This window comes from Sander lucioperca, chromosome 21 (assembly GCF_008315115.2).
Source record: "Sander lucioperca isolate FBNREF2018 chromosome 21, SLUC_FBN_1.2, whole genome shotgun sequence".
In the NCBI taxonomy this organism is placed as follows: Eukaryota; Metazoa; Chordata; class Actinopteri; order Perciformes; family Percidae; genus Sander; species Sander lucioperca.
In genome coordinates this window covers 14,348,284-14,372,617 of record NC_050193.1, presented here as the reverse complement: position 1 = coordinate 14,372,617, position 24,334 = coordinate 14,348,284, and the positions used below count along the sequence as shown (strand labels likewise).

Below are 24,334 nucleotides of genomic sequence, written 5' to 3'. Positions count from 1 at the left end.
AGAAAGTGGCATGAAAAAAAAATCAAGTAAAGTACAAGTACCTCAAATTTGTACTTAAGTACAGTACTTGAGTAAATGTACTTAGTTACATTCCACCACTAAGCATCATGATACAGCAATGACACCATGGCAACATCCATAACTTGTGCAATGTGTGAGCATGACATGTCTTTTCAATAATACTGTAACACCACTTCTACCAAGGTAATCTATAATCTATAACTACATCAATTCTAACAAGGACGGATACTGACAAAATCACAGCATGCATATTACCAACCAGAAACTGTATCAGTTCAATAACACCTGTAGCTAAGAGCAAATATTGTTTCAGTGTGTTATGAAAACTTTCTTAAAAAAAAACGAAATCTACTATATGTAAGGGAATAAAAAAAAAAAAAATCAAAAACATAATGAATAGCAAGACATCTAAAGCGATATTATTGGTCTGGCAGGTGATGCAGGTCCTTCAAAAGGTTATGTCAACATATTCAAAAGACAGACTAAAGTCAGTAGTTGGCTTCCAAAATCAGCATTGACATTTTAAACACTTCACATTTTCCATTTCCAGTGAAAATAAAAACTCTAACTCACTGCAGAGGATAAGTCTTACTTTGTAGGAAGTATAATTGAATGACTAAGGCACAAGGCATCAGGGCCAACCATAAAAGGAAGTAATTAGCTATCACAACACCACATCAAATCGTATATTAATCCTAATAGTTTCTTTATTCCCGTAACTCTTATCTGATTATTTGTGCTGCTTGGAATGAGTCACATGGTGAGACTGTGACATCTGAAAGCCTAGGGTTCACAGCACTGTACTAAACAACGTTGTGGACAAAGAGACATGCAGGAAATTATCTTTTGTAAACCCTGTCTGTAATCTATGCCCTCGCAAATGCTCAAAGTGTGTCGAGGGGGTATTTGTAGACACTGATGGGACAGTAGATAAGTGAGGCATCATTTCCATTCAATCTCTTCAGTAATTTGCTGAGCAGCACTGTCTGATGCCAGCTATATGTGCAGCGTTATTTTCCTGGCAGAACAGCTTCACAAGCACTTGATCTTGCTTCCTGCATCTGGTGATTATGATCAGTTCTGATTTTTTGCTGCCTTCGTTTCCATGCTTCTCTATTCATTATATGTCATATTCCCGACTCCATCTCTTCCCTCCAGTCCTTGGCCTCTACTTCCAACCTTCTCCCCTTAGCCACCACCCATCTTACCCCCCCCCTCCACTATTGATCTTCAAAGCAGCAGGCACAAGTCTAAAGCAGCTCTGCAGCTTTTGAAATATAGATTGTATTGCCTGTGAGACCATGCCTGCTGCAATTACAATTTTGACCTGATGATGCGGCTCAATTATTGTTTGGGATCATCAAATATAGTAGGATGTAGGGTCTAGGAACCATCCATGTCTGTACAAAATTCCACGGCAGTCCATCCAATATAGTGGACAGATGGACATCCCTATCCCTGTTGTGACTAAAAACATTTTCAGGGTAATACCAATTTATAACTCATCCTTTCTTACCTTTAATTGACTTCTGCTAATAAGCCAAATACAATATGTCTCGACTTGTCAACAATAAAAAAAACAAAATTGATCTTTTTACTAATTAGTGGGGGATTTGTATCCCTGCATGAGGAGTAAACAAGAATAAATCAGTAAACGGAGCAAGATGGATGAAACGTCACAGAGGAAAGCTCTATTTCCTTCAGATTAGCCAAACGTGATTTCGAATAGATTTTATTAATCACAGAGGGGGGAACGAAAATAGTTTGCAGCAGAAACGATCTTAAAAATCCAAGTTTTTTTGTTTTTTGAAGGAGGGGAGTATAGTCATATTCTCCACCAACAATATTGTCACTGTTGGTCTGGAACATCCACATACACACCAAAAACTTCAGTGCTCCAGCACTCGGTAATTCTTCCCTCTCTTCACTACTTTATTTTTTTTTCTCTTTCTACATCTGTATGTTTGTCCCTGTCCCCCTCCTCTGCCTTGTCCTGGTACTTTACAATCCATTTGACCCGAGTTATGGTAAAAATGAGCCAAGTCACAAACACATCTCGAGTCACTTCTCAGTCTATCGGTTTATAATGGAACAGATTGTCTGACCAATGAGATGCCTTTTCAGAAAATGGGCCTGTATTGTAACTGTGCTGTATTGGAAACAACTCCCCTGGGAGGGCTCGCCATCGCTCTCTGTCTAGTTTGTTTTCAGCCACTCGCCATTTCCCTCCAGTCTTTCTCCTTCACTCTCTCATTTGAGCTCTTTCCTTCATTTCCCATCATCCCTTCTTTCATTATTGATTAGTTCAAAAACCTCTCAGATCCCAGATAGTTACCCTGCCCAAGCTAAGGGTGGGTGTGGGTGCATCCCAAGTGGGACTTCGGGACCCACTTTGCTACACAGATATCAGCAGACGGGTGTGTTCATAAATACGGTGACCCTGTTGTCTGGGCGACCGCCATTACATTGTCACGGAAGCACTCAGGCTAATGGAGGAGCCATATAAATGATGATGCACTGTCCCTCCACCATCTTTCTCTCTCTTCTATTCCACTCACACATATAGATATGCATACATTACTAATGGGCTTCCATAATAAATGGTTTCTTCATTCCTCAGACGCCAGCCATAAATCGATGACAATTTTACCTGACCTTTATTTTACTCGCTCGCCCGGCGCACACTCAGACACAAGTGCGCAGACAGACACAGCAGCTCTGTTTACCTGACCATTTCATCTATTGAATAAAGTTTTATTCAGGCCAGTTATTATCTGCAAGCAAAAAGATGCCGACATCTGCCGTTTTAAAAGATGATGATCTGTGCCACGCACACAGCCACATAGGCTGTACACAGAGCAGATGGGAAATCATGATCAGTCGTATCATGATTTTCTCTCCGTCAGGGAAATGCTACTAGGGAGGCATGCTATAAATCTGACAGTAAAGAGCTAGGTTTATTTATTTAGGGTTAGTGTGTGTGTGTGTGTGTGTGTGTGTGTTCACATATTTGTGCCTGTGTTTAAGTCTGTCTGGCTGTGGTATGTAGCAACTGAGTATGTCTGTGTTTTTGTCCATCCATCCATCCATCCATCCATCCATCCATCCATCTATCCGTCCATCCATCCATCCATCCGTCCGTCCGTCCATCCATCCGTCCATCCATCCGTCCCTCCCTCCCACTGGTAACCCCTAAACAGCAGTCTACAAAAATAAGAATACGCAGCACATGGTTGAATTAAAATTAAAACAAGCCATCAAAACGCTTCCAAAACGATTGCATAAAATTGTTAAATATGTGATACAACTGACCAGTTCCCTGAGATAAGGATAAGGTGTACTCACTTACTTAATACTGTGCTGTGATCCTGCACAGAACAGACGGGTTATAGATTGGATGACAGCTACACAACTGATCAGATTTCAGCAAAAAAATTTGTCAATCAGTTGGTTTCCACAAGAAACTAATGTGAGATCACGTTTATATAATATAGAGGATGGATGCTATTGGATGGCGACTGTTAAATATAATAGCACTAAATCCATTAAACAACCTTTAACGACGATCTTATCTTTGCCTCGCGAGTTGTCCATGTTTGTTTAGTTTTCAGGTCCTTCTGTATCAAACACCAAGACTTGGCATAAACCAACAGCAGAAACTTCCATCAAATGAAGTGTTTGTCAGAACATCAAACAGCATCTGAAACCCCCGCCACCTCACACCTTTTCAATGTTGGAATAGGTAGGGGTGGATGCATACATTTTTTTAACTTTCGGAAACAGATCTGACAACCATGCCCACTAGCATGCAGAAATTGGCAAGGTGTGCGGAGATGAGAAAGTATGCAGGATTTTAACTTCTCTTTCAAGCACTACGAGTACTCTTTTTTTCACGTGACAAGTGCAAAAAGGGATTCCCCCCCCCCCCCCCCCTTTTTTTTTTGGACAAGCTGCTCGAAAGTGTGCGCCATTATCCTCATTGAAAAGATTATCTCACTTTGCCCTCTCTGTGACGGCTGGCTTTTTACCTGCCTTCCAGTTTGCCCACTTACATTTTGTACAAACTACTTAGTTTTAAGCACACATGTGCCTTAAGAATCATGTCTTCAATTTAGAGTCAAGCAATTCGCTGTTGCTTTTGGCTCATTAAAAGTCTCCTAAATTATCGAACTAGCATTTCTCCAGAAAAAGCCTGCTGAACTTTTGCATTTGACTGCTACTTTAACTGATGAGTGGTTTGAATGTTTTACTACTCCCCCAGACGGTTACTGTAAATAAGAATGGGCCCTAAACAGCTTGCCTGGTTAAATAAAGGTTACAAATCCTACACGGGCTTCCGAGTCCCAGAGCAGTGGGGAGGTACAGGGGAATGGAGAAATTACACAACAAAAGCCCTCTAGGCTCCATCATTTCCCATTAAGTTCCAATGATGTTTAGATCAGGTGACTGGAGAAGCACCTGCAGTCTTTTGAAACCACTAGTTTAGCAGAGTATTCTAGGGAATTATTTTTTTTTTTTAAATATAGGACTGTCATGAGGTAATCTGTGTTTGCACTGTACGGTGCACCTGGTACAGTAAAATGTGCTGTGCTGTTTTAGAACTATCCTGAGCAATCATGTAATCTAATGACTTCCCCAACGATGGCACGTAACCAACTCAGATCATGTCTTACAGCTGAGACACACGGCTAAAAAGGCATTCTTTGGCTTCCTCCATCTGTCCAGATGTATGAAAAAGGTGTACACTCACCTCTCAGGCCATGTATCTAACCATCAATGTTCCACACCTGCTTGTGACAGACTCAGGGAAACACTGTTTCATGTTCTAATTGCTAAGGATTGCAGCTTGTTTATCCTTAAACTAGGTTTCATGTTAGTATGCACTGGGCTTAAAAGGTCCAATGTGTGGGAATTTCTCCCATCTGGCGTTGAGATCATATATCGCAATCAACTCTCTCGCACCACGCAGTTCAAAGTACGTATTACAGCTACGGTAGCCTTCACGCTTTTTTCAGATAACGCCGATCTCTTGCTCTTTTCAATATCCTTTTTCTTTTTCTGGGCGAAGAAGAAGACTCCTGTTCCTGAAATTTGGCGAAAACGCGAAAGGCAGAGCAGTGTATCCTGTATGTATATATGTATATCCTGTAACGTATTTCAAGATGGCACATGAATATGGAGCGTCTACGCCAGTTCATGCAAACGCAAATGTAAAATTTCAAGCCAATAGGAATACTTGGAATTGATGGTGGTGGTAAATATTCATGAAAAGGACAAGTTTGTGAACGACTAAACAACTAAACACGTTACACACTGGACCTTTAAACACTGACGGCTCCTCAACATACCATTATAGTGAAGCCTACAGCACCCAATGTGGGGCTGCACAATATGAAGAAAATATCTAATTGTGATTATTTTGACTGATGTTGCGATGTGATTCACGATTTTAGAGAGAATCATCCTTTTTGTATCATTATTCTCATTTTCATTGAAAAAAAAACAAAAAAAAAACAAACATTTAAAATGATTATAGTATGATTTTGGCGAGGATCTGTACCAAACAAAGATAATTGTTTTAGTCTGTAGGATATGATTTGTAGGCTGGGATGTCTCTGCAGCACCACAATACTTAATGCAGAATGGTTTGGCACATATTTTTGCCTTTGACAAATATTGCGCCCCCCCTGCGATTTGGATACTGCCCTAGTCCATATTTCGATTTCAATAAATTGCGATTTGCGCAGCCCTAATCCAATGGTTACTTTTCTGACATTCAACATCATGTCAGTGCAAGGTATGCAATTGTAATTTAAAGAGTAACTTATTACCAGGATAAAAAAAGTATTGCCTTCTCTGATAATGTGACAGATGTACAAAATAACCCTTGAATGAACAAGTAGCAGTGCTGGTTAAACAAATACGAGCCAGGGAGATTTAATTGTGTACATTAAACAAATTTGACGCATAGAAAATCTGCTCCTATCTGACAAGCTGGAGTACATAAAAAACTCTCCCTGATAGTTTTTTTCTTTTTCCAACCAGAGCCAACAGCATCATGACTTATTACTCCACCACTGGGGAGCTCCAGACTCACTCCAGTGATGAATATCTAAATAACCTCCACTCTGAGTTCTTCAAATCCATCTCTCCTTTTCCTATTCCCCCTCATCTGCTGCTTGATCCCCCCAATGCTCTCTTTGTCTCCCACTCAGTGATGGACAGTAAAGGTTACGGAGCTGTGTGGTAGCCTGCGGGCAGAACAGGCTCGCAGGGAAAGGAATATTGAGGTTGATGCTGCCAGGCAATTTAGGTGCATCTCTAACCAGCCATGCACTCACTAAGCCCTTAATAGCTGATTTTAATGTCAACTAAATGCATATTGAGCTTTTGTGGAAAAGCAGGGTAGCCTCGCGGATTAAAAACCCATCTGCGATTCAGCTTTTTAGTAGCTTTTAAAAACAATGTTTAGCATTAATATGCAGATATCTGTTAATAGAAATGTCGTCTCTCAACTCAAACTCCAGTCTTGAGTCACGAGTTGCTAATCGGACCCGGCGCATGGAAGAGGAAGCCTCGGCCCGGATATCCACTGGCTCCACCGGAACCCCTGAAATATTTGTCTGTTTCCCCCAGAGGCTAAATCGTCAGCAGATCGACAGCCGATGGATTTCGAGATTGATATAAAGATAGTTCTACTGGTAGTGAGAACTACCCTTGGGAGCCAAGAGGACTGAAACAGAAAGACATTTGGGGAGATGCAGAGAGAGGGGGACAGCTGGGAGGGTGGAGGAGAAGAGCAGTTTAAAAATATGATGTGGAGATGGTGCTTCTCCCAGAGGGACAGAAAGACTCAAACTGGGCCAAAGACCACACACACAGTCACATACACACACACTCACCTACGTGCATGCAGCACACAGACACACGCAAGCAGTCAAGGTTAGGCAGACAAGAAGACGACTTGGACAAGAAACTTCTGCAGACAGTTTAGTCAGAAACAGAGGGAGGGAGGGAGGGAGACAGAGAGGCTCAACTGAGGAGGAGACAGCCAGAAGAACAGCTCATTAAACTGAATGTGAAGGGCTGCACCCGAAAGTTTGGGATTTTTCTTTTTTTTTATGAGACAGGCTGAATGTATCAACTGTTGCAGGTGTCAGAACACAGTTGTCCTCATAAAGCCACTGAGAACGGCTGGTGTGGAATGAATGGACAGCTTTAATACAGGACGAGTGCAACACAGTCTGCCTTGGAAGGGAGGAGGTAACTTTAGGTATGGAGGAAGTTGAGTTTACTTAGGAAAGGACTTTAGAAAGAAAAGGACTCTGTAACGCCGGCAAGTTGATATCAGTAGTTAAGAAATGCTCAGGAAGTATTTCTGCTAATCCTTACCTGTCCACTGTGGCGTTTTTTGACGACAGGGATTGCCCCACTTCCCAGCAATGGACGCTTAGTGGGCTTGCCTCTACTAGCAGTTATCAGTTTCTCTTCAATGACCACTGACAAGCAAAGAAAACAGGCTACACAGATTGATCTCGTGAAGTGGCGTATGTATGACACGCCAATTCGTATGCCATTTTTGGCGTGTTATCAAGACGCATACTCGCTTTTTAGCGTGTTTATCAACGCCGTTTGGCCTCCATTGACTTACATTACCTTGCGACTGTGCGTGGATTTACGCCATAGCGAGTAGTATGAAAGGTCGAAAATCTGCGTAGGGAGGTTGGACGGGTGGTTGGGTAAAACACAGGACTTTCACCTAGGAGACCGGGGATCGGTTTTACTAAATCCAACCGGTTATTCTTTTCCTAAACCCAGCCCGTCTACTGTATACGGCGCTCAAAATGCGTGTAAAACACACCACTTGGCTTTAGAAAGTGGCGTGTATGTTTACGCGATAACATTCCAAGTGGCGTATATGTTTACGTCCGCTGTGTACAGCGTAGACATACACGCGGATAGCTCAAAATGCGCACAGAAAACACGCCACTTGGCTTAAGAAAGTGGGCGTGTATTTTTACGCTAAGTCATTATGTTATGTTGGGTTACACCCTACTACAACCGCGATCGATGCACCTGATTGGATGAACGCTTCACATGGGGCTGTGTGCTCACAAATTTTAAAACCAACATGGCGGTTCGTTTCGGCTCTTATTTTACGAAAATAGTTCACCGAAATGTGTCTCTGAAAACATTTTCTGCGAGAAATTACCTAAGCAGATGCTGAATAGGGATATAACGGTATGAAAATTTAACTTCACAGTTATAGTGACCGAAATTATCACGGTTTTCGGTATTATCGCAGCATTTTTAAGTGTGTTCAATATGTTCAGAAAGCACTGATAGGCCTGCACAAGCTGAAATAGTTTCAAAAAGTGTAAAAGTGTTTATTACATTATAAAAATATAGGCAAGTGCAACTTTTAACATCAAAGGAACAAGGGTTCAGCATGTAAACAGCTTATTTGTCAGGAACATTTCCAGTAGCGCAGGTTTAACATATACAAAACCAAACATTCAAGCTAAGACATGACAAGACAAATATGTAAACAAATCAAAGAAACACCACTAATTATATACTTGTTTAATATACTTGCATAATCAAAATGAAAATATAAAACTGTACACATGAACACTTTAAAGTAAAATTAGGTTTTCGGTATTAAAATGGTAATTGTTATCGTCAACATTTCGACGCCCCTGATTTGCATAAAGTTGCCCAGACCTCAACTATATGCAAATGAAAACTTGATGTCCTACTTCTCTAAAGTCGCTGGACACTATCAAAACGCATTGCACGGCTGCTCACATAGACAATGAATGGGAAGCGTGGAAATGACGCTAGGCAGTAAACACGTTACACGCCATATCTGCCTCCTCTCCCTTTCTCTCCCTCATTTCTTCTAGGTCTTAGTAAATAGAGAGCTAGCAAGCAATCATCCATTTTGTTATTTACACCTGTGCTTTTTCCTACTTTGACATATCAGAATGTCACGAGAAAAAGGTCTATAAGAATGATATAAGTGTAACTTGTCTCAACTCCCCGACAGATGCAGCAAAGCTAATAGGAGAGTGAGGAAGATGTCAATCAAGCGCAGTATGTACATGCCTTCGCAGTCCTGAGACGAATTTGTCAATTCCTTTTCTGTCATTTCACTAAACAACTAATAGTTCATGAAATACACTTTCCGGACTTCATCTAGGCCTATTCTTCTTACACTTCTTCTGTGTCCTTAATGTCATTTTTTTTTTATTGGTCAGATCACTTCCTCAGCTTCTTTGTCAGCAGGTTAAGTGTGTGTGTGTGTGTGTGTGTGTGTGTGTGGGGGGGGGGGGGGCTTCCGTTTAGGAGCAAAATCTGTAAACCAGTGGTGTCCTGGACCATTAGTCACACACAGTTTGAGACATTAACCTCCATCAGCATAACTCACTTCTGTAAGCCTATACTGTGTGTGTGTGTGTGTGTGTGTGTGTGTGTGTGTGTGTGTGTGTGTGTGTGTGTGTGTGTGTGTGTGTGTGTAGCCACTTGAAAATTAGATAAATATGACTCACTGAATTACGCTTGTCATACATAATATTTTATGACAGTTTGTTAGTGAGCAAAGACTCCCTGTATGGTGAGTGTATGTGTGTTTGAGCTAAAATAGAAAGGCGGTCTTTCTCAGTAAACCTCTCTAATTCAATTCCTCTATTTTCCACATCTGTTCAGAATAAATCACACTCACCCAGTAGATACCTGTGAAGGGCACTTTCTCCCCAAGACGCTGCAGCCTCCAGGCTTGAGACTATTCTCTGTGACAAAAAACAAATCTCCATAAGGAAATAAGAAACATGTAGTGTCTCTACACTACATGTTACTATTCTCTGTGACAAAAAAACTAATTTCCATAAGGAAATAAGAAACATGTAGTGTCTCTTTCAATCATGTTAGGGACCTGTGAAGGGCACTAGGTGGCCAATGAAGTGTGTGTTCTCATGTTCAGTGATTGACAAAACCATCCCATCAAGTGTTCTTGTCTCCAGGTAAAGAAATTAAAAAACATCTAAGGTGTACCGTGAAATGGGATGAAGTCTGATCTGTGGGCTTATTGGAAACACACAAGTTGTGTAAAACACTCCAGCTTTCATCATTTGTATGAGTTTTCAGGAGAAAAAAAATCCAAAGAAAATTAGATCCCATGTGGTCAGATGACCGCTTTGGACTGGCCACTCTACAGCAACTTTAAATGGGCCGTGAGGCTGTCCGACGCCAAATCAGGCATTTGGCAGGCAGAAGGAGGACTAGAGAGAGATGGTAGAGTGTGGAGGGTGAGAAGGGGAAAGAGGGACAGGAAGGAAGTAGGAGGAGGAGGAGGAGACAAGAGCCAGGTGAATGAGAAAAACAAAGAGGAACAACAAGGGAGGACTGTGACATGTTAAATTGAGGAGAGAAAGACAGGGAGTCAGTTGTGGAGAAGAGGATAAGCAGAAGAGAAAACAGGCAGGACCTTGAGGAGAAAATGGCGGGAGATGCTGGCAAGGGGGAGAAAAAGCAATAGGGGGATGATTGAAGATGAAATTGGGACAGCGGGATTGTAGGAGGTGGAGAAACAAAAATACCCAATTGGCAGGTGGAGAGGGATGAAGGCCAGTGAAGTGGTGCTCAGATGAAGAGAAGGAGGGATAGGGAGATGTTGGGAAGGACATGAAAAGTTATGGTGTGGTAGTGGGGGGCTAAGGGGCAGGAGGAAAATATGCAGGAAGAAAAAAAGAGGGATTGGAGGAAGACGGGAGACCGAGAGGGAGGGAGCGGGGAGACTAAAGAGAGTCAAAAAAGGGGGTCGATAGGAGGCGGGAGTAAAAAATCAGTGAGAGGAGAAGTGTGTCATATAGTGTCATCATACAGGTGAACTTATTACAGAATGTTTACTTGAATGTCTCTGAGACTTTAGGAATGGCTGATGTCTTTCTGCTGAGTGTAATGGTGGCCTGTTTACTAATGATAAGTTATTGCGTCCCTGCATATATATATATATAAGGGGGGGGTTAAGACAGGAGAGACAGGTCAAAAATATCCCAAGCTTCAAGGACGCCAAAGAACAGCGCAGGAAAAAGATGGAGGATGGATAGGGAGCTGCTGTTTGGGCAGTAATAAAAGGTCAGAGACTCAGGGACCTGCTGCTGTCTGACAGCAGGATACACAGCAACCTATCAGACAGACATGGGGGTAGCAGGCAGATGGAGAGACAGACAGAGGGGGAAATTATTGGTGTGTGTGTGACAGCTGATAGAAACTGATAGCTGATAGATTTCCCACAATAAAATTATAACAGAGCTAATTAGCAAATGGATACTAGCCTAATAATTAGCCTCCTTAAAGGCACACTATGTAACTTTTTCCTCTTCGGTCCCCCTACAGGTTGTCTCATTGGAACTACAGCTCACGCGGCTGTAGTTCCAATGAGACAACCTGTAGGGGGACCGAAGAGGGAAAAGTTACATAGTGTGCCTTTAAAAGGAACACGCCGACTTATTGGGACTTTAGCTTATTCACCGTATCCCCCAGAGTTAGATAAGTCCATACATACCCTTCTCATCTCCGTGCGTGCTGTAACGCTGTCTGACAGCTCCACCGGTAGCTTAGCCTAGCACAGAACATGCAGGTGAATGGTTCCAGTAATCCTACTGCTCCGAATTGTGACAAAAGTGACAAAATAATGCCAACATGTTCCTATTTACATGTTGTGATTTGTAGAGTCACAGCGTGTACAAAAAACAACGTAACATGAGACACAACCATATTCTAACCGTAAACAAACCGGGAACTATATCGTTAACTATATAACTATACAGCACAGGTGTGTAGCAAAGCCTTCTCTGCAATGCCAGATAATTATCTAGCTATTAATAGCCTATAAATATAACTCTGGTGGAGAAATATAAAGTACTATATCTACTAGTTTTTTTTTTTTTTTTTGTATATTGAAATGTAAATAACCTTATGATAACATGTCCTTGATAATCAATGGTACACAGCACTGGACACGGTTATCTAACTGGAAAGTTTCTATTTTTTAAGTGCAGTTGCAAATATTAGTCCGAGGTTAGAAATTACGCTTATAAACTCATATCTTTGTTTGATAGCATGATTAAGTTACATGGTCTAGGCCTATATTACAGAAGTAGCAAAGAGACTGTGTCAACATCTTGAGTAGGCTATCATACGTATTTTGCTGAAACTTTATCATGGCATGTGTTTGGCTGCAGGAGGGAATACTGTGTATTTTTCATTGTTGGCGCACAATTAGCATTTAACTGCCTTAGAACACCTTATGTGAATCCGGTAAACCAACTCTGGTTCAAAATATATCAACACAAGGTCCACTTACTTTTTGTTTCTAAAGCTTTCAACCACATCCCGTGGCCTTCCTCGGAGGGTGGAGTTGCTCCGTTGTAATGCAATGTGATGAAGAAGGAAAAAAAGGCTACCATGACCTTTCTCACTGGGACCACGTTTGTTTTAATTTAAAGAAGCCCTGTGGCAACGATGCACACGGTGTATAAATTATCTTCCGGCGCAGGTGGATGCAGCCTTTGCTTGTGTTCCATGAAGAGAGAGCCGTGTTCGCTGCGCTGCCGCCATCTTGTGGATTATTTCAGCACCGCTTCGGCGCTTCCGTTCAGTTTGAACCTAGCAAGTAGCCGTAAGGAGGAGCAAACGTCGCCTTAGCAACGAATAGGGATTTTACAGTGGTTTGGAATGAGTAGCAGCAAAGTTCTTCTAAACTGGGTTGAATTCTTTATAAAGCAAATGCGCTTTAAATTTTCAGGTTACTAACTAAAGCCGTGATGGCTACAAGCAACCCGTCAGTGTTTCTTCTCTCGGTTAACGGACAAATTGAGGGAGCAAACGTAAGTGGTGCTTTTGAGTTTAGCCTAGCCTAGCAGCAGCTAATTTCAACCAGCTCGCGTTACGTTAACACTCAGCGTCATATCGTGGCGTGAATTTGTCTTAATTCTGAGTTTGTGTTTCATTACTTTCATGTATGAATGTGATATTTTGTTGTGTTTCAGTTTCCAGAGTATGACAACTTATACTGCAAATATTGTTTTGTCTACGGCCACGACTGGGCTCCAACGTCGGTGAGTAGCTGGCTTTATCGAGGAATGGTTATGTTCGGTAATAAATTAGTATTTTAATGTTGTGGTCTAACTACTCTACATAGCGTTGTCTAAGGTTATATACCGCTGGTAAGTTTAAAGTCAAGCCATGCATTGCATGTTTGCATGTAGAAGCTCCTCCGTAAAGCAACAAGGGAAATAGTCTCGAATAAAGAATATCCTACTTATTTGTTTACCTCTGAATTGTAAATTGAAGTAATGTTAACAAATAAAGTCACAGAAAATGTATATAATTTGATAGTTGTCTATGTCAATAAGTAAATGAACTATTTATATCAATCCCAACGAATCAAAAAACACTTACTGTATGTCATGATGTCCAGACAATATAGAACCCTTGTCACATGCAAACACTCTTTGTGTCTGTTTCTCTGTAGGGGTTGGAGGAAGGCATCACTCAAATAACATGTAAAGGAAGTGAGTCCTCACACAAATTAATATGGAACTTCCCACTGGAGACAACGTTTAAGAGCACAAACCCATCTGGATGTGAGCATCACACACACACACACACACACACACACACACACACACACACACACACACACGTTTGTTTCACTATCTTTGTGGGGACCCGTCATTGACATAATGCATTCCCTAGTCCTTTACCCTAACCTTAACCATCACAACTAAATGCCTAACCTTAACCCTCATCCTAACCATAACCTAATTCTAACCCTAATCCTAAAACCAAGTCTTAACCCTCAAACAGCCCTTTAGCTGTGCAGACCCCACAAGTATACTGTATTCCCCGGTTTTTGGACCCCACGAATATAGTAAAACAAGCGCACACACACACACATACATTTGACACAATGTTGTTTGGTAGCCTTCATACGTGCAGTTTAGTGTCCCAAATTATTTTCCAAAAACTGAGTGTCCCAAACAGTGAGAGTCTTATTTGAGACAGGTTGCCCTAACCATAACTATAACCATAACCATAACCATAACCCAAACACCTGTTAAACAGGTGGTTTAGCAGGTTCATAATTAAGGACATTGTATGGGGAATTTGGGACACTAAACTGCATGTAGAATCTTCCATAGGGAATTTGGGACACATTAATAAACATCTCTGATATTACATGTAAATAACACTGAGAGAAAATATAACTACGGCAAAGTGAAGACGTCATTTTCCTTTCCCAGGGCCTCAGCTCGTAGTGAGTGTGTACGGTCCAGATGTGTTTGGCAACGATGTGGTCAGAGGCTATGGAGCAACACACATCCCCTTCACACCTGGACAGTCAGTATTACCTCCATCTACTTCCTTTTTTTAAGGAACGCCTATCTTTGCACCAATTTTTGTTGTACAAATGCTTGCATCAAAGTGACTGGTTAGTAAAAATACACATCACTGCCTAAAGCATGTGACTATTGCTTGTTTCCCCTCACACAAACTAGACTTGAACATAGCAATGTATGATCTGATTTTGATTGATTGTTTTTTTGTTTACATGCTCTTGTTTGTCTGTATTTACATTTTTTAGACACACACGAACCATCCCCATGTTTGTTCCTGAGCCCACATGGAGACTACAGAAATTCACAAGGTGCGATGTGTGAACAGTCGTGTGTTTCCGTGTTCATTTTTCTGTCTCAGCAGCTGTGGTGCTGCGGCTGTTGAGAAGCGCCTGCTGGGGGAAGCAGCCGATTATGGTGTATGGTGTTCTTGTATTTTTACTTTTATATATTATTATTTCTTGTTATTCTGTGTGGATGTTGTGTGTCTTATACCTGCTGCTGTAACACAGTCATTTCCCAGTTTGGGATTAATAAAGTCCATCTATCTATATCTGAGCATTAGCAAATATTTACTGCTGCTGTAAGTCTTACTGAGGATACAGTCTGTTATCAGTGTATGGAAAGACACACATACAAAGGTATGACAAGTTCCTTTCAACTCGCACCAAGACAGTAAGCTAATAGAGATGCTAAAGTAGTGCAAGGATGTGCTATTTAGATGGCACTATTGGATGCATATTTTGTTTCTCTCTCTCTCTCTCTCTCTCTCTCTCTCTCTCTCTCTCTCTCTCTCTCTCTCTCTCTCTCTCTCTCTCTCTCTCTCTCTCTCTCTCTCTCTCTCTCTCTCTCTCTCTCTCAAAAAATGGGACATTCTGGTGTTGCAGCAGCAAAAATATCAGACACACATCACATATACAGAATATACATGAAGTAAAAGGATACAATATACAAGGAATAATATAGGATAGAATATAAGAACAAAGTTGGGAATAAAAACTGTACAACTGTTTAAATAGTATTTATAAAGCTGTAGGTAAACAAACCTATTGTGTAAGTTGCAATTAGTGCAGTTTTGATAATAATAATGTAGCAGGTGGTGCTTTCTTGCTCATGCACTCTTCCTAGTTGTACTTTACATAGCAGTTATATTAACACCTCACTTCCTGTCTGCCAGAGAGGACTTTTCATGGGAGTGATTTAGAATAGCATTTTTTTTTTACATATCCTTTATTCCAACAGTATATTAGAACCTCAGTTCCCTTGAAGGGTTAATACTGTACTTCTCCCTCTCTGTAGTTTTCAACATGTTTTTTTCCTTTTTTGTTTAGCTGGCTGTTAGGACGGCGGCCAGAGTACACAGACCCTAAAGTAGTGGCCCAGGGTGAAGGCAGAGAAGGTATGTTGTGCATTTGTCTGTATTTCTTTTTCCTCTCTTTTTTTTTCTAAAATGAGTCACTTATTAGTAGGTAGGTTACTTTTAAGCTGATCTGGACTATATAACAACATTAACTGGATCCATGAAAAGTGGTGGTGGTCAGAAAGCAGATACATGCTGTTCTCTCCAATAAATACATGTGGATGAGTATACTGCAAGACTAAAAATGAATTCCCGATTTTTTTAATGAGGTACACTCTTCAATCCCCATTTAAGTCTAATAGTACCTTTTCAGGTTAAAATTGTGTCTAAAACATTTTACATCATGTCCTATTTTGTGTTGCAGTGACGCGGGTTCGTTCCCAAGGCTTTGTCACCGTCTCCTTTCACATCATTACTAAAGACATAAAGAAACTGGGTTACGACACAGGACCCTCGAGCCTCGCAAACACACCGTCTGCCACATCTGGCTGGTCGACGGGGGAACAACCGTACAACATGGAATAACAAAAGACCGTTTTGTCTGTACGCTCAAGGATGTTTGGTCCCTGCCAAAACTAAACCACAACACTCAAAGGACTTGTTTACTTCCAGTTAGAATAGAGATCCACACTACTGCAACACATACATACAAACACTCCTTTGCCTAGTGTTTTTTAGTCAAAATGAAATTTGAATATTTTATTAGATGTATAAGCAGTTTCAGATAATGTCTTGAATTTTTCAGTTTTACTATATTTTTTACTTTTTTTTCAAATAAATGGACTTGACTTCTAAATTGTTCATGTTTGGAAGTATTGAGCATATGTTACACACATCACTGATTGTTTGGACATTTGGTTAAATAAATAGGACACAGACGCTGGAGTTACAGAGCTGAAGTGATACATTTTATTTTGAACCAATGCAGCTACAGATGTCCTCATCCAACAGGGTGCGGCCTGCTGCGTTCATTTGTTTAGATGCCGTTAAAATACCACGGTGACTTTTCCTACAAAAACCCATTACACAGAATAATAAGGTATACAGAGGAACATTATGTTACAATAGTACAAATGATAAATTATATTATACAGTTATAATGCCAACAGATTGAGCACATATCCAATAAAAAAGCAGCCTGCTCCCAGTACTATGAGAAGGGTAAATAGACACGGAAAAGATTAAAAGGAGGCTGTTTATGCATATAAAGACAGACAGTCCATAAGGTCAGTTAGTCCTCTTGATAAAAGCATAGTGAATACATAGTAACACGCAGAGGAGCTCGCTACACACAGGCCACATTTTCACTGCACCATAGCCACGACTTGTGAAACTGCTGCCAGGGATCAGGAAAAAGTGTTCAACTGCAGTGACGTCGGACTGTTTGGGAGTGCTGAATTTGTTCAAGACAGCAACGTTTTTGTTTTGTGTTTTCAATGCATCCACAACAACCTTTTTCACAAATCGCTGGAGTGAAGTTAAAAGGTCAGGCCGCAGTGAAATCAAGGCCAGTGAGAAAGTCTTAGCTAGCATATCATAGTAGCATTTTAATAGACAAGACTTTATTAGCAAATCTAACTTTGCAAAACACATCAAGCGTTAAAGTCTTCTTATCTTTTTTTTACTTTTCCAACTCCAATTTTTGCATATATTTAGTTGAGATTAAAAATGTTTGCTGGTCTGCAAGTTAAGTGTCACATCCATTCATTCAGGACCCCGAGCATAAAAGTCATCATCACCGCCTTCAGCATCATCAAAATCATACACGCGGTTGGAGTTGCCCCTCCTTTTGCCTGAGAGAAATGAAAGTCTGTGTTTAGTGGAAATACCAAGGGTCCCGTGGTGTAGCTATCATACCACAACAGACCAGGAGAGGGCGCCAACGCAAACCAAAAGAAAAAGAAAACACCACTTCCACAGTAATAGCATTGGCAGTGATATCAACAGAACTGAAGAGTAGGGGGAACAGTAACCTAAAGAGAAGGATCTATACACCGGGCGCAATTCATCAGCTGAATTTTAACTACCCACTTTTTTTAACCAATAGAAGAGACAGACGCTTAGCTTGCCGTTAGTAAATGTGCCGATATTCAGCCAACAGTAACACTTTCTTACACAAACTCTTGAACAAACTGTAAATTAGCAATGAAATATATATATATATATATATATATATATAAACAATGGATCCATAAACAGGAAAAAAAAAAAAAAAAATGTCAGTGAAGTGTGACCCTACTGTTTAAGCTATTCAAAGTACGACACCCTCAGAAATCACAGTCCCTATGACTTTGGTAACAGTTGTGCTTCTAAGAGAAGAGAATTACGTAGCCTACCCATAGGGTGAAAAAACTACAATGACAGAAAATAGACAAAAGAGAGAACGAAGATGATACATGGCTTAGCTAGTACACAGCTCCAAAACTCTGAAAGGCTTGGCTATGGATTTACATCTAATTAGTAAATAACAACAAAAAAGTAACCAACAAAATTAACAACTGCTTGTTTACATGACATGTCTCGCCGTTTGCTGCGGGATTCCCTGTGCTATCAATAGACCGATCCTGGAACAGCCCTGTGTAAGTGTGTGCGAGTGTGTGTGTGTCCACCCGGTAATGTTCTTGTAGATAGATTAGCCACAGTAAATCCACTTGGAGGTAAACTCTCTTCGCGATGCGGAGTGGTTGACTTGCTCTTTAAACCCAGAGCTTTCTTTGCAACCCTGTCACCATAGTAACACTCCTTGATATACGGTTGCACAAAAAACACATGCAAGCACACCCACACAGACTTAATGCAGATGTCTACATTATTCCCCCATTTTTACTTGCACTTCAGAAACTATCTAAAGCCGTTTCTAAGTCGGTTTCTACTGACTGAGTGAGAAATGGAAAACTTGCTCATTAAAGTACACTTGGAAGCTACGCGTATCTGTCATGCAAACTGTGTGCGCACACACCCCACCCTTTTCCCTTTGACCCTAGAAACAAACTAAAAAGAAGGAGAAAAAAAAAAAACTGTCCCACGATGCCTCAGTGCATCCATATGTTCCGATAGCAAAATACTGATGCCATCACAGTTCATGTATTTTTTTTTATCTAAACACACACTGGGGGAGACTTGGTAACAAATGCACCAACGTGTGGCTGTTAGTATCCAAGCATTAACAGTACACCTGCGTGTGAGCACGCACATTGACGGAAATTGCATTTACGCATCTTTTCAACCCCTAGGACAAGGGGTTCGCCCCCTTTGATAAATGTTCATCGTTAATCCCGTGACCACTGGAGGTCAAAGTTCACGTGGAGGATCGGGAAAAAAAGGTCCAAGTTGACAGGAAGTGACCGGACGAGAGTTGTGACCGAGTGGTACCGAGAGCTGAGGCCGTGTGTTGTTTAGGGCGTTTTAGCGGCTAGCCTCCTTCCCTACGCTAAGGTGTAACGGTGAGCCCAACAGTCGCAGACAGAAAAAAATTAGACATAAAATTGTGCAAAATCCCTGCTTAGTAACACACACACACACACACACACACACACACACACACACACGTACGTATAAACACATTGACCTTCTCTCATCCGTACTCCAGTGTGTATAAGTAAAACCCACTGGAAAAGTACCACACACGCACACACACACGCACACACACACGCACACAGGGCTTATAAAAGATTAGCTCAAGTGAAGAGATAAGATCCTGGCATTAGTATGGTCAGACTCTCCTGTCACTCCACCACAGAAGAAGAACAGAGCAGTCCTAAGGGAAGAAGTGAGGGAGAGGAGGCGAGTGAATGAGAGACAGGGAGGAGGGCCCGGTCTCTGTGGAAAGACTGTAAACACCATTGCTACTCTGTAAATCCGTAGACAGATTAAAACTCCTAGCGGTCATCAACACCATCGTCGGATCAATATGGAGCACACAGGACTAGGCAGCTTGTAGCATTGAGACAAAGGAGGAAGGAGTAAAGGAGTGTGTTAAGGTGTGTGTGTGTGTGTGTGTGTGTGTGTGTGTGTGTGGGGCGCCAGACTGGGACTACGACCTGGCTAGGAGTTGGTTATAAAGAGATAGATGGGATAAGACATCTCCTTGTTCATTTTGAAGCTACTTCAGGAGCCAAAGTGGAAGAGAGAGAGAGTAAGAGAGAGAGGAGGGGTTACTCTGGGGAAAGTCGCCCCCCGGTTACACCCTCACAAAAGGAAGGGGTTGGTGGTTCCGGTGGGCTGTGTCCCGGCCTGGGGTGGCATGCTCATCAGGGGCTGGGGCAAGGACATGGAGCCCGGCATCCCCGCACTCATCCCCACGCCTCCGACAGCGCCGACCATTCCGGGCATGACGCGGGCCATGGGGGCAATGCCTGCCAGGGGGACCATGGTGATGGGCTGAGCAGGCCCAGAGGAGATGGCCATGGGCTCGGCCATGCCAAAGCTGGCGGGCATGGGGCTGACCCGCATCTGGTTGAGGGTGGGGGGGGCTGGCTGGCTCACTTGGAAGGGGTTGGCGTGGGCTGCTGAAGCTGGAGCAGGAGCTGGAGCAGAGCCACCTGAACAAAGGAAGGAAATAAATGATATGGAGCTCACAGAGTACCAGTACAGTATACAGTACAAGCTGAGTTGGGCTCTACAATGAGATGAATATTATTGTGATAAATAGAACTAAATGTTCATATTCTTATTTTAAAACATTATTTCAAAACTATACTACTACTACCACCACTATTATACTGCTATTTTATGAATTGAATCAGGCATGATTCATCTCTCTGCCCTCTGAGTTTACTGCTGGAATAGACAGGGCATGGTCAATGATTCAACATTAAACTGTGCAGATTGGTGTGTGTGCCTGTGTGTTCAGACCTGTACCTTTATGTCCATGTCTCTTGGCTTACCGACCACACATCCTGGCTAGCACAATGTTATCTTATCAGTTTGAGTAGGAACATTTCAAGTTCTGAAAACAACCTCCTCATATCTCCCCACCTGTTGAAGCTAAGAATGGGTTGACAACTGGCGCAGGCTGGGCTGGTTTGGTCACCAGGGAGTCCAGATTGACCAGGGCAGCATTGGGACCCAGGAAGGACTCTGGAGTCTTCCTAGTCGGGTTCGTGGTGGCAGACATAGAAATGGAGCTGGGCAGGGGGTCGAAGAGGTCCATGCTGCCGCTGCTAGCGAGACTGGCTTGGGAGGGGAGAGAGGATGCTACGCCCCCATCACCTGGAGAACAAAGACCAGTTGTTTTGGTGAAAAACTGTTACTGGACTTCTCTTTGAGGGAACAAAATCAAACACTTTATTACATTATGAATACAGGAAGACAATATTTCTTTTCTAGTCTTGAACTGCAGAGGTCACTATAAATCTGTAATTAGGGCTACCACACGAGAACAGAGTACGTGACGGTTTTTATTTGTAATACTGAACTGCTTAAATACACTCACATTTTGCATTATAAAAAGGTCTAATAGATATTTAAAGATGTATTCAAAGATATTCTTGCCAATGCGTAAACTCCTCAGTTTCTGAGTTGATGTAATAAAATGATCAATAGATGCTTTTATGAGAGGCCATCAATGGCAGACAGCCTGGCTGTTGTTTTTTTGCGGCAGCAGGCAGACAGCAGTGGAGACATTCATTAATGCACTCGCACATGAAAACGCAAAAACCCAGCATGCCAGCAGCAACGTACACAAGAGGAAATGTCAAAAATGTCTTCTCAGAACAGAAACTGAGACGTATCAGAGCCATGATAAGATCAGACAGGCCTAGTGTGTATTAGAGTCCCATAAATCCTATAGATTTCAGCCAGAGCTGACTCAATTAGTAACATTTTTACAACTCATCCTGCAACTCATCCTTAACGTCAGTGAAGTGTGTGTCCTCCACCCTTCTGGGAAAAGTAATTTTGTACGCCTGTGTTTATGTTCCTTCTCACCTCGTCCTTGGACTGTATCAGAATTGTTTGTGTTGAGCCGGAGCAAAACTCAGACACCAATGTCACTTTCCCACACCCAGAGACTGCCAAACCACATGGGGAAAAACACTCAAGACCTGTGCCAAACTGTTCACTGGAACCCTCTCACATACCAACCTGAATAGAGTTGTGAATGGGTTTAATAAAAAAAAATTGGAACATGTTGGTTCAGATGAACCAAACAGATCACAGCAGATCTCAAAAGGGATTCCATAAACTGAATGGCCCAGGTCTAATAATGCATTTAGTAATAAACGCATAAAAGCTGCATCACATTGCACCAGTGATATGGGACCAAACCAGAGCAAAACAGATATTTTTACACCATTTGATATGATTACTGCAGCATTGGATTACATTTGCAGTGGAAAAATCATCCAACAACATGACTCCAGTGGTGTTAACGCTGTCTTTGCTCAGGTCTGGTGATATTTACATACAAAGACAAGACATGTGGGTGCCTTTGCCCCACAGAGACATTGTATCTGAAGACAGACATCATTTCAGACACCGAGGGAAAACAACACAGACTCCGTGTCATTAGAGAGACAAAGACAAGGGTGAGTACCAGTGGGGACAGAGGAGGAAGAGCGCAGGCTGTCAAATTCTGAGAAGTCCTCTTTAGACGTACCGTTGGATGCACTGAACAGGTCAAAGCTACCTGAAAGGGGACAACGCACACGCACACACACACGGCAGACACATACGTAGACAGATGGAAACAGACATTACAAGAATTAATGAGTATGGATAATTTGGTAAACTAACACAAACAAAGGGAAACAAAAAACAAGTGAAAGCATGCAGATGTACATAAGCATTTGTTATTGTGTGCTGTGTGTTCCCCAGTTGACAAAGCAGTTAGGTCTTCGAGACACTTGCCAGCCATTTATTAGAAATCTTTTCCATTTCGTAAAATAGAGAGAACTCAAATAGAGCAAACATCCATAAATACTTAACGATTTTCCAAATATCTTTTAGCCTCAAATACATAATTCCCAGACAATAACTGATGAAAGAAATTAACCTCTATGGTGGAGGTACAGTTGACTGGTGAATTTTGTAAATGCCCTAGTAACTGATGCTTGTGGACAAAACCAAAGAAAAAAGCTACTCTTCCCCTGATGGTCACCTGTGTTGGAAGTCTTGGGGCGGGCAGCTGCGGAGCCCCAGGGGTCAGGGGCAGGAGTAGAGTTTGATGCCCAGGGATCAGCACTCTTCATGGGTGGAACAGAAGGCGTAACACCCCATGGGTCCACTGGGGCTGCTGGCTTAGGTGCAGACCCTAGAGAGTAGGGGAGGATGGGGGTTGGATGAAGCATGCAAAACGTTAGGGCAAATTGGATAGGAAGAGGAGGAGGGACAGAGGAAGAGAGCAGGGTAAAATAAGATGAGTGGTTTCATGCAGGTTCTGATAGCAGGTGTATTTGAGCTGACCCATTCTAAAACTACTGCTCATCTGTCCTTCTCCTTTCCCCCTTTAAAGGTTAACTACCGTTTTTTTGTTTTGTTTAACCCTATTTAACCCTATTTTCCTATGTTTTTATGTCTAAGTGACTGATGGGAACAACCATCTTTGACATTGGTCCAGTATTAATCAAGATCGCTGCAGTCAGCAGCAGCGAAACAGGCTACAATGTAAGTTAATAGGGCAATTGTCCAGCCTGTATTTACTTTCACAAAAGTGCTCGTTTTGCCACTGACAGGCTCAGATTAATATTCTAAGTGTCTGACAACATTATGGAAAGGATTTCTAAGGAGGTCGACTTTTCTGTTAATGAGTAAGATTCTATTTTTAAACATTAAAATATCCGCAAAATTGCGTTCGCTAAACCCACCAGACTCCATGTAAATAACAGTGATTTTAGCATCGTAAAATGCACTTCATTCAAAGTCGACAGAAACAAAATAAAACTATGAAAAGCCGTTTTGGGTCGTCTTTCCACTTTTTCAACCATCACAACTCTAGTTTTGGTTGAAATCAACACATAGTTTACCGATTTACATGTGAAAATCTGTTGGTTCTATACACACTAAAAGTATTGCTTTTTTAAATGGAGTCTGGTGGGTTTAGTGCTAGCGACTTCAGAGCCGTTTCTGGTTAACAAAAAGGTCTCAAAGAGGTTTTTAAAAGGTCTATCTGTGAAGGGATCCTTTCCATAATGTTGTCAGACACTTAGAATATAAATATGAGCGTGTCAGTGGCAAAACGAGCACTTTTATGAAGGTAAATACAAGCTGGACAATTGCCCTATTAACATACATTGTAGCTTGTTTTGCCGATGCAAACTGCAGCGATCTTGCTTAATACTGGACCAATTTTAGAGATTGTTGTTCCCATTAGTCACTTAGACACAAAAACATAGGAAAACAGGGTTGAAGAAAAGGTTGAAAAAAAACTGTAGTTACCCTTTAACATCTACATATCAAACTCCCTGACAGCCTCATTGCCCTGCCTCTCCACACTCATTTCCTTGATGATATCTTCCTCTAACATCCTCCCCTCCTCTCTATGCAGTAATGCTGCTGAGCCAGTGGAGCAGCATTCCTATTTAACAAAGAGTCACAGTCATAGGAGCTGCAG

At 41.7% G+C, this 24,334-nt stretch overlaps 2 protein-coding genes across 7 annotated transcripts in view; one reads left to right on the top strand and one right to left on the bottom strand.

The window, feature by feature from the left end:
- The first annotated feature begins 12,647 nt into the window (after positions 1 to 12,647).
- On the top strand, positions 12,648 to 16,358 carry b9d1 (B9 protein domain 1). Of its 2 annotated transcripts, none has more exons than XM_035997176.1 (7): positions 12,648 to 12,911; positions 13,074 to 13,142; positions 13,559 to 13,670; positions 14,331 to 14,427; positions 14,672 to 14,734; positions 15,755 to 15,822; positions 16,169 to 16,358. In XM_035997176.1, the coding sequence occupies exons 1-7, from the start codon at positions 12,849 to 12,851 to the stop codon at positions 16,306 to 16,308; spliced, it is 612 nt and encodes a 203-aa protein (XP_035853069.1). In that variant the 5' UTR covers positions 12,648 to 12,848; the 3' UTR covers positions 16,309 to 16,358. The 2 variants fall into 2 exon arrangements, with proteins under 2 accessions (XP_035853069.1, XP_031176498.1); XM_031320638.2 differs by having other exon boundaries at positions 12,653 to 12,911; positions 16,148 to 16,358.
- Positions 16,359 to 16,678: 320 nt separating this feature from the next.
- Positions 16,679 to 24,334, bottom strand: part of epn2 (epsin 2) — a 33,718-nt gene continuing 26,062 nt past the window's right edge. For 3 of the 5 annotated variants that reach the window (XM_035997175.1, XM_031320634.2, XM_031320635.2), the window contains exons 7-10: positions 22,883 to 23,035; positions 22,319 to 22,411; positions 20,761 to 20,994; positions 16,679 to 20,324 (exon numbers count right to left, since the gene is read on the bottom strand). In XM_035997175.1, the coding sequence (XP_035853068.1) occupies positions 19,972 to 20,324; positions 20,761 to 20,994; positions 22,319 to 22,411; positions 22,883 to 23,035 (833 nt within the window). In that variant the 3' untranslated portion in view covers positions 16,679 to 19,971. The remainder of the gene's footprint in view (positions 20,325 to 20,760; positions 20,995 to 22,318; positions 22,412 to 22,882; positions 23,036 to 24,334) is intronic. The other 2 variants (XM_031320636.2, XM_031320637.2) reach the window with 2 other exon arrangements.

Bases quoted from the DNA above. Each gene is read 5' to 3' on its own strand.
- b9d1 (XM_031320638.2), top strand. From the start codon at position 12,849: ATGGCTACAAGCAACCCGTCAGTGTTTCTTCTCTCGGTTAACGGACAA. The intron at 14,428-14,671 runs GTCAGTATTACC...TACATTTTTTAG, and splicing joins ATCCCCTTCACACCTGGACA to ACACACACGAACCATCCCCA. The intron at 14,735-15,754 runs GTGCGATGTGTG...TTTTTTGTTTAG, and splicing joins AGACTACAGAAATTCACAAG to CTGGCTGTTAGGACGGCGGC.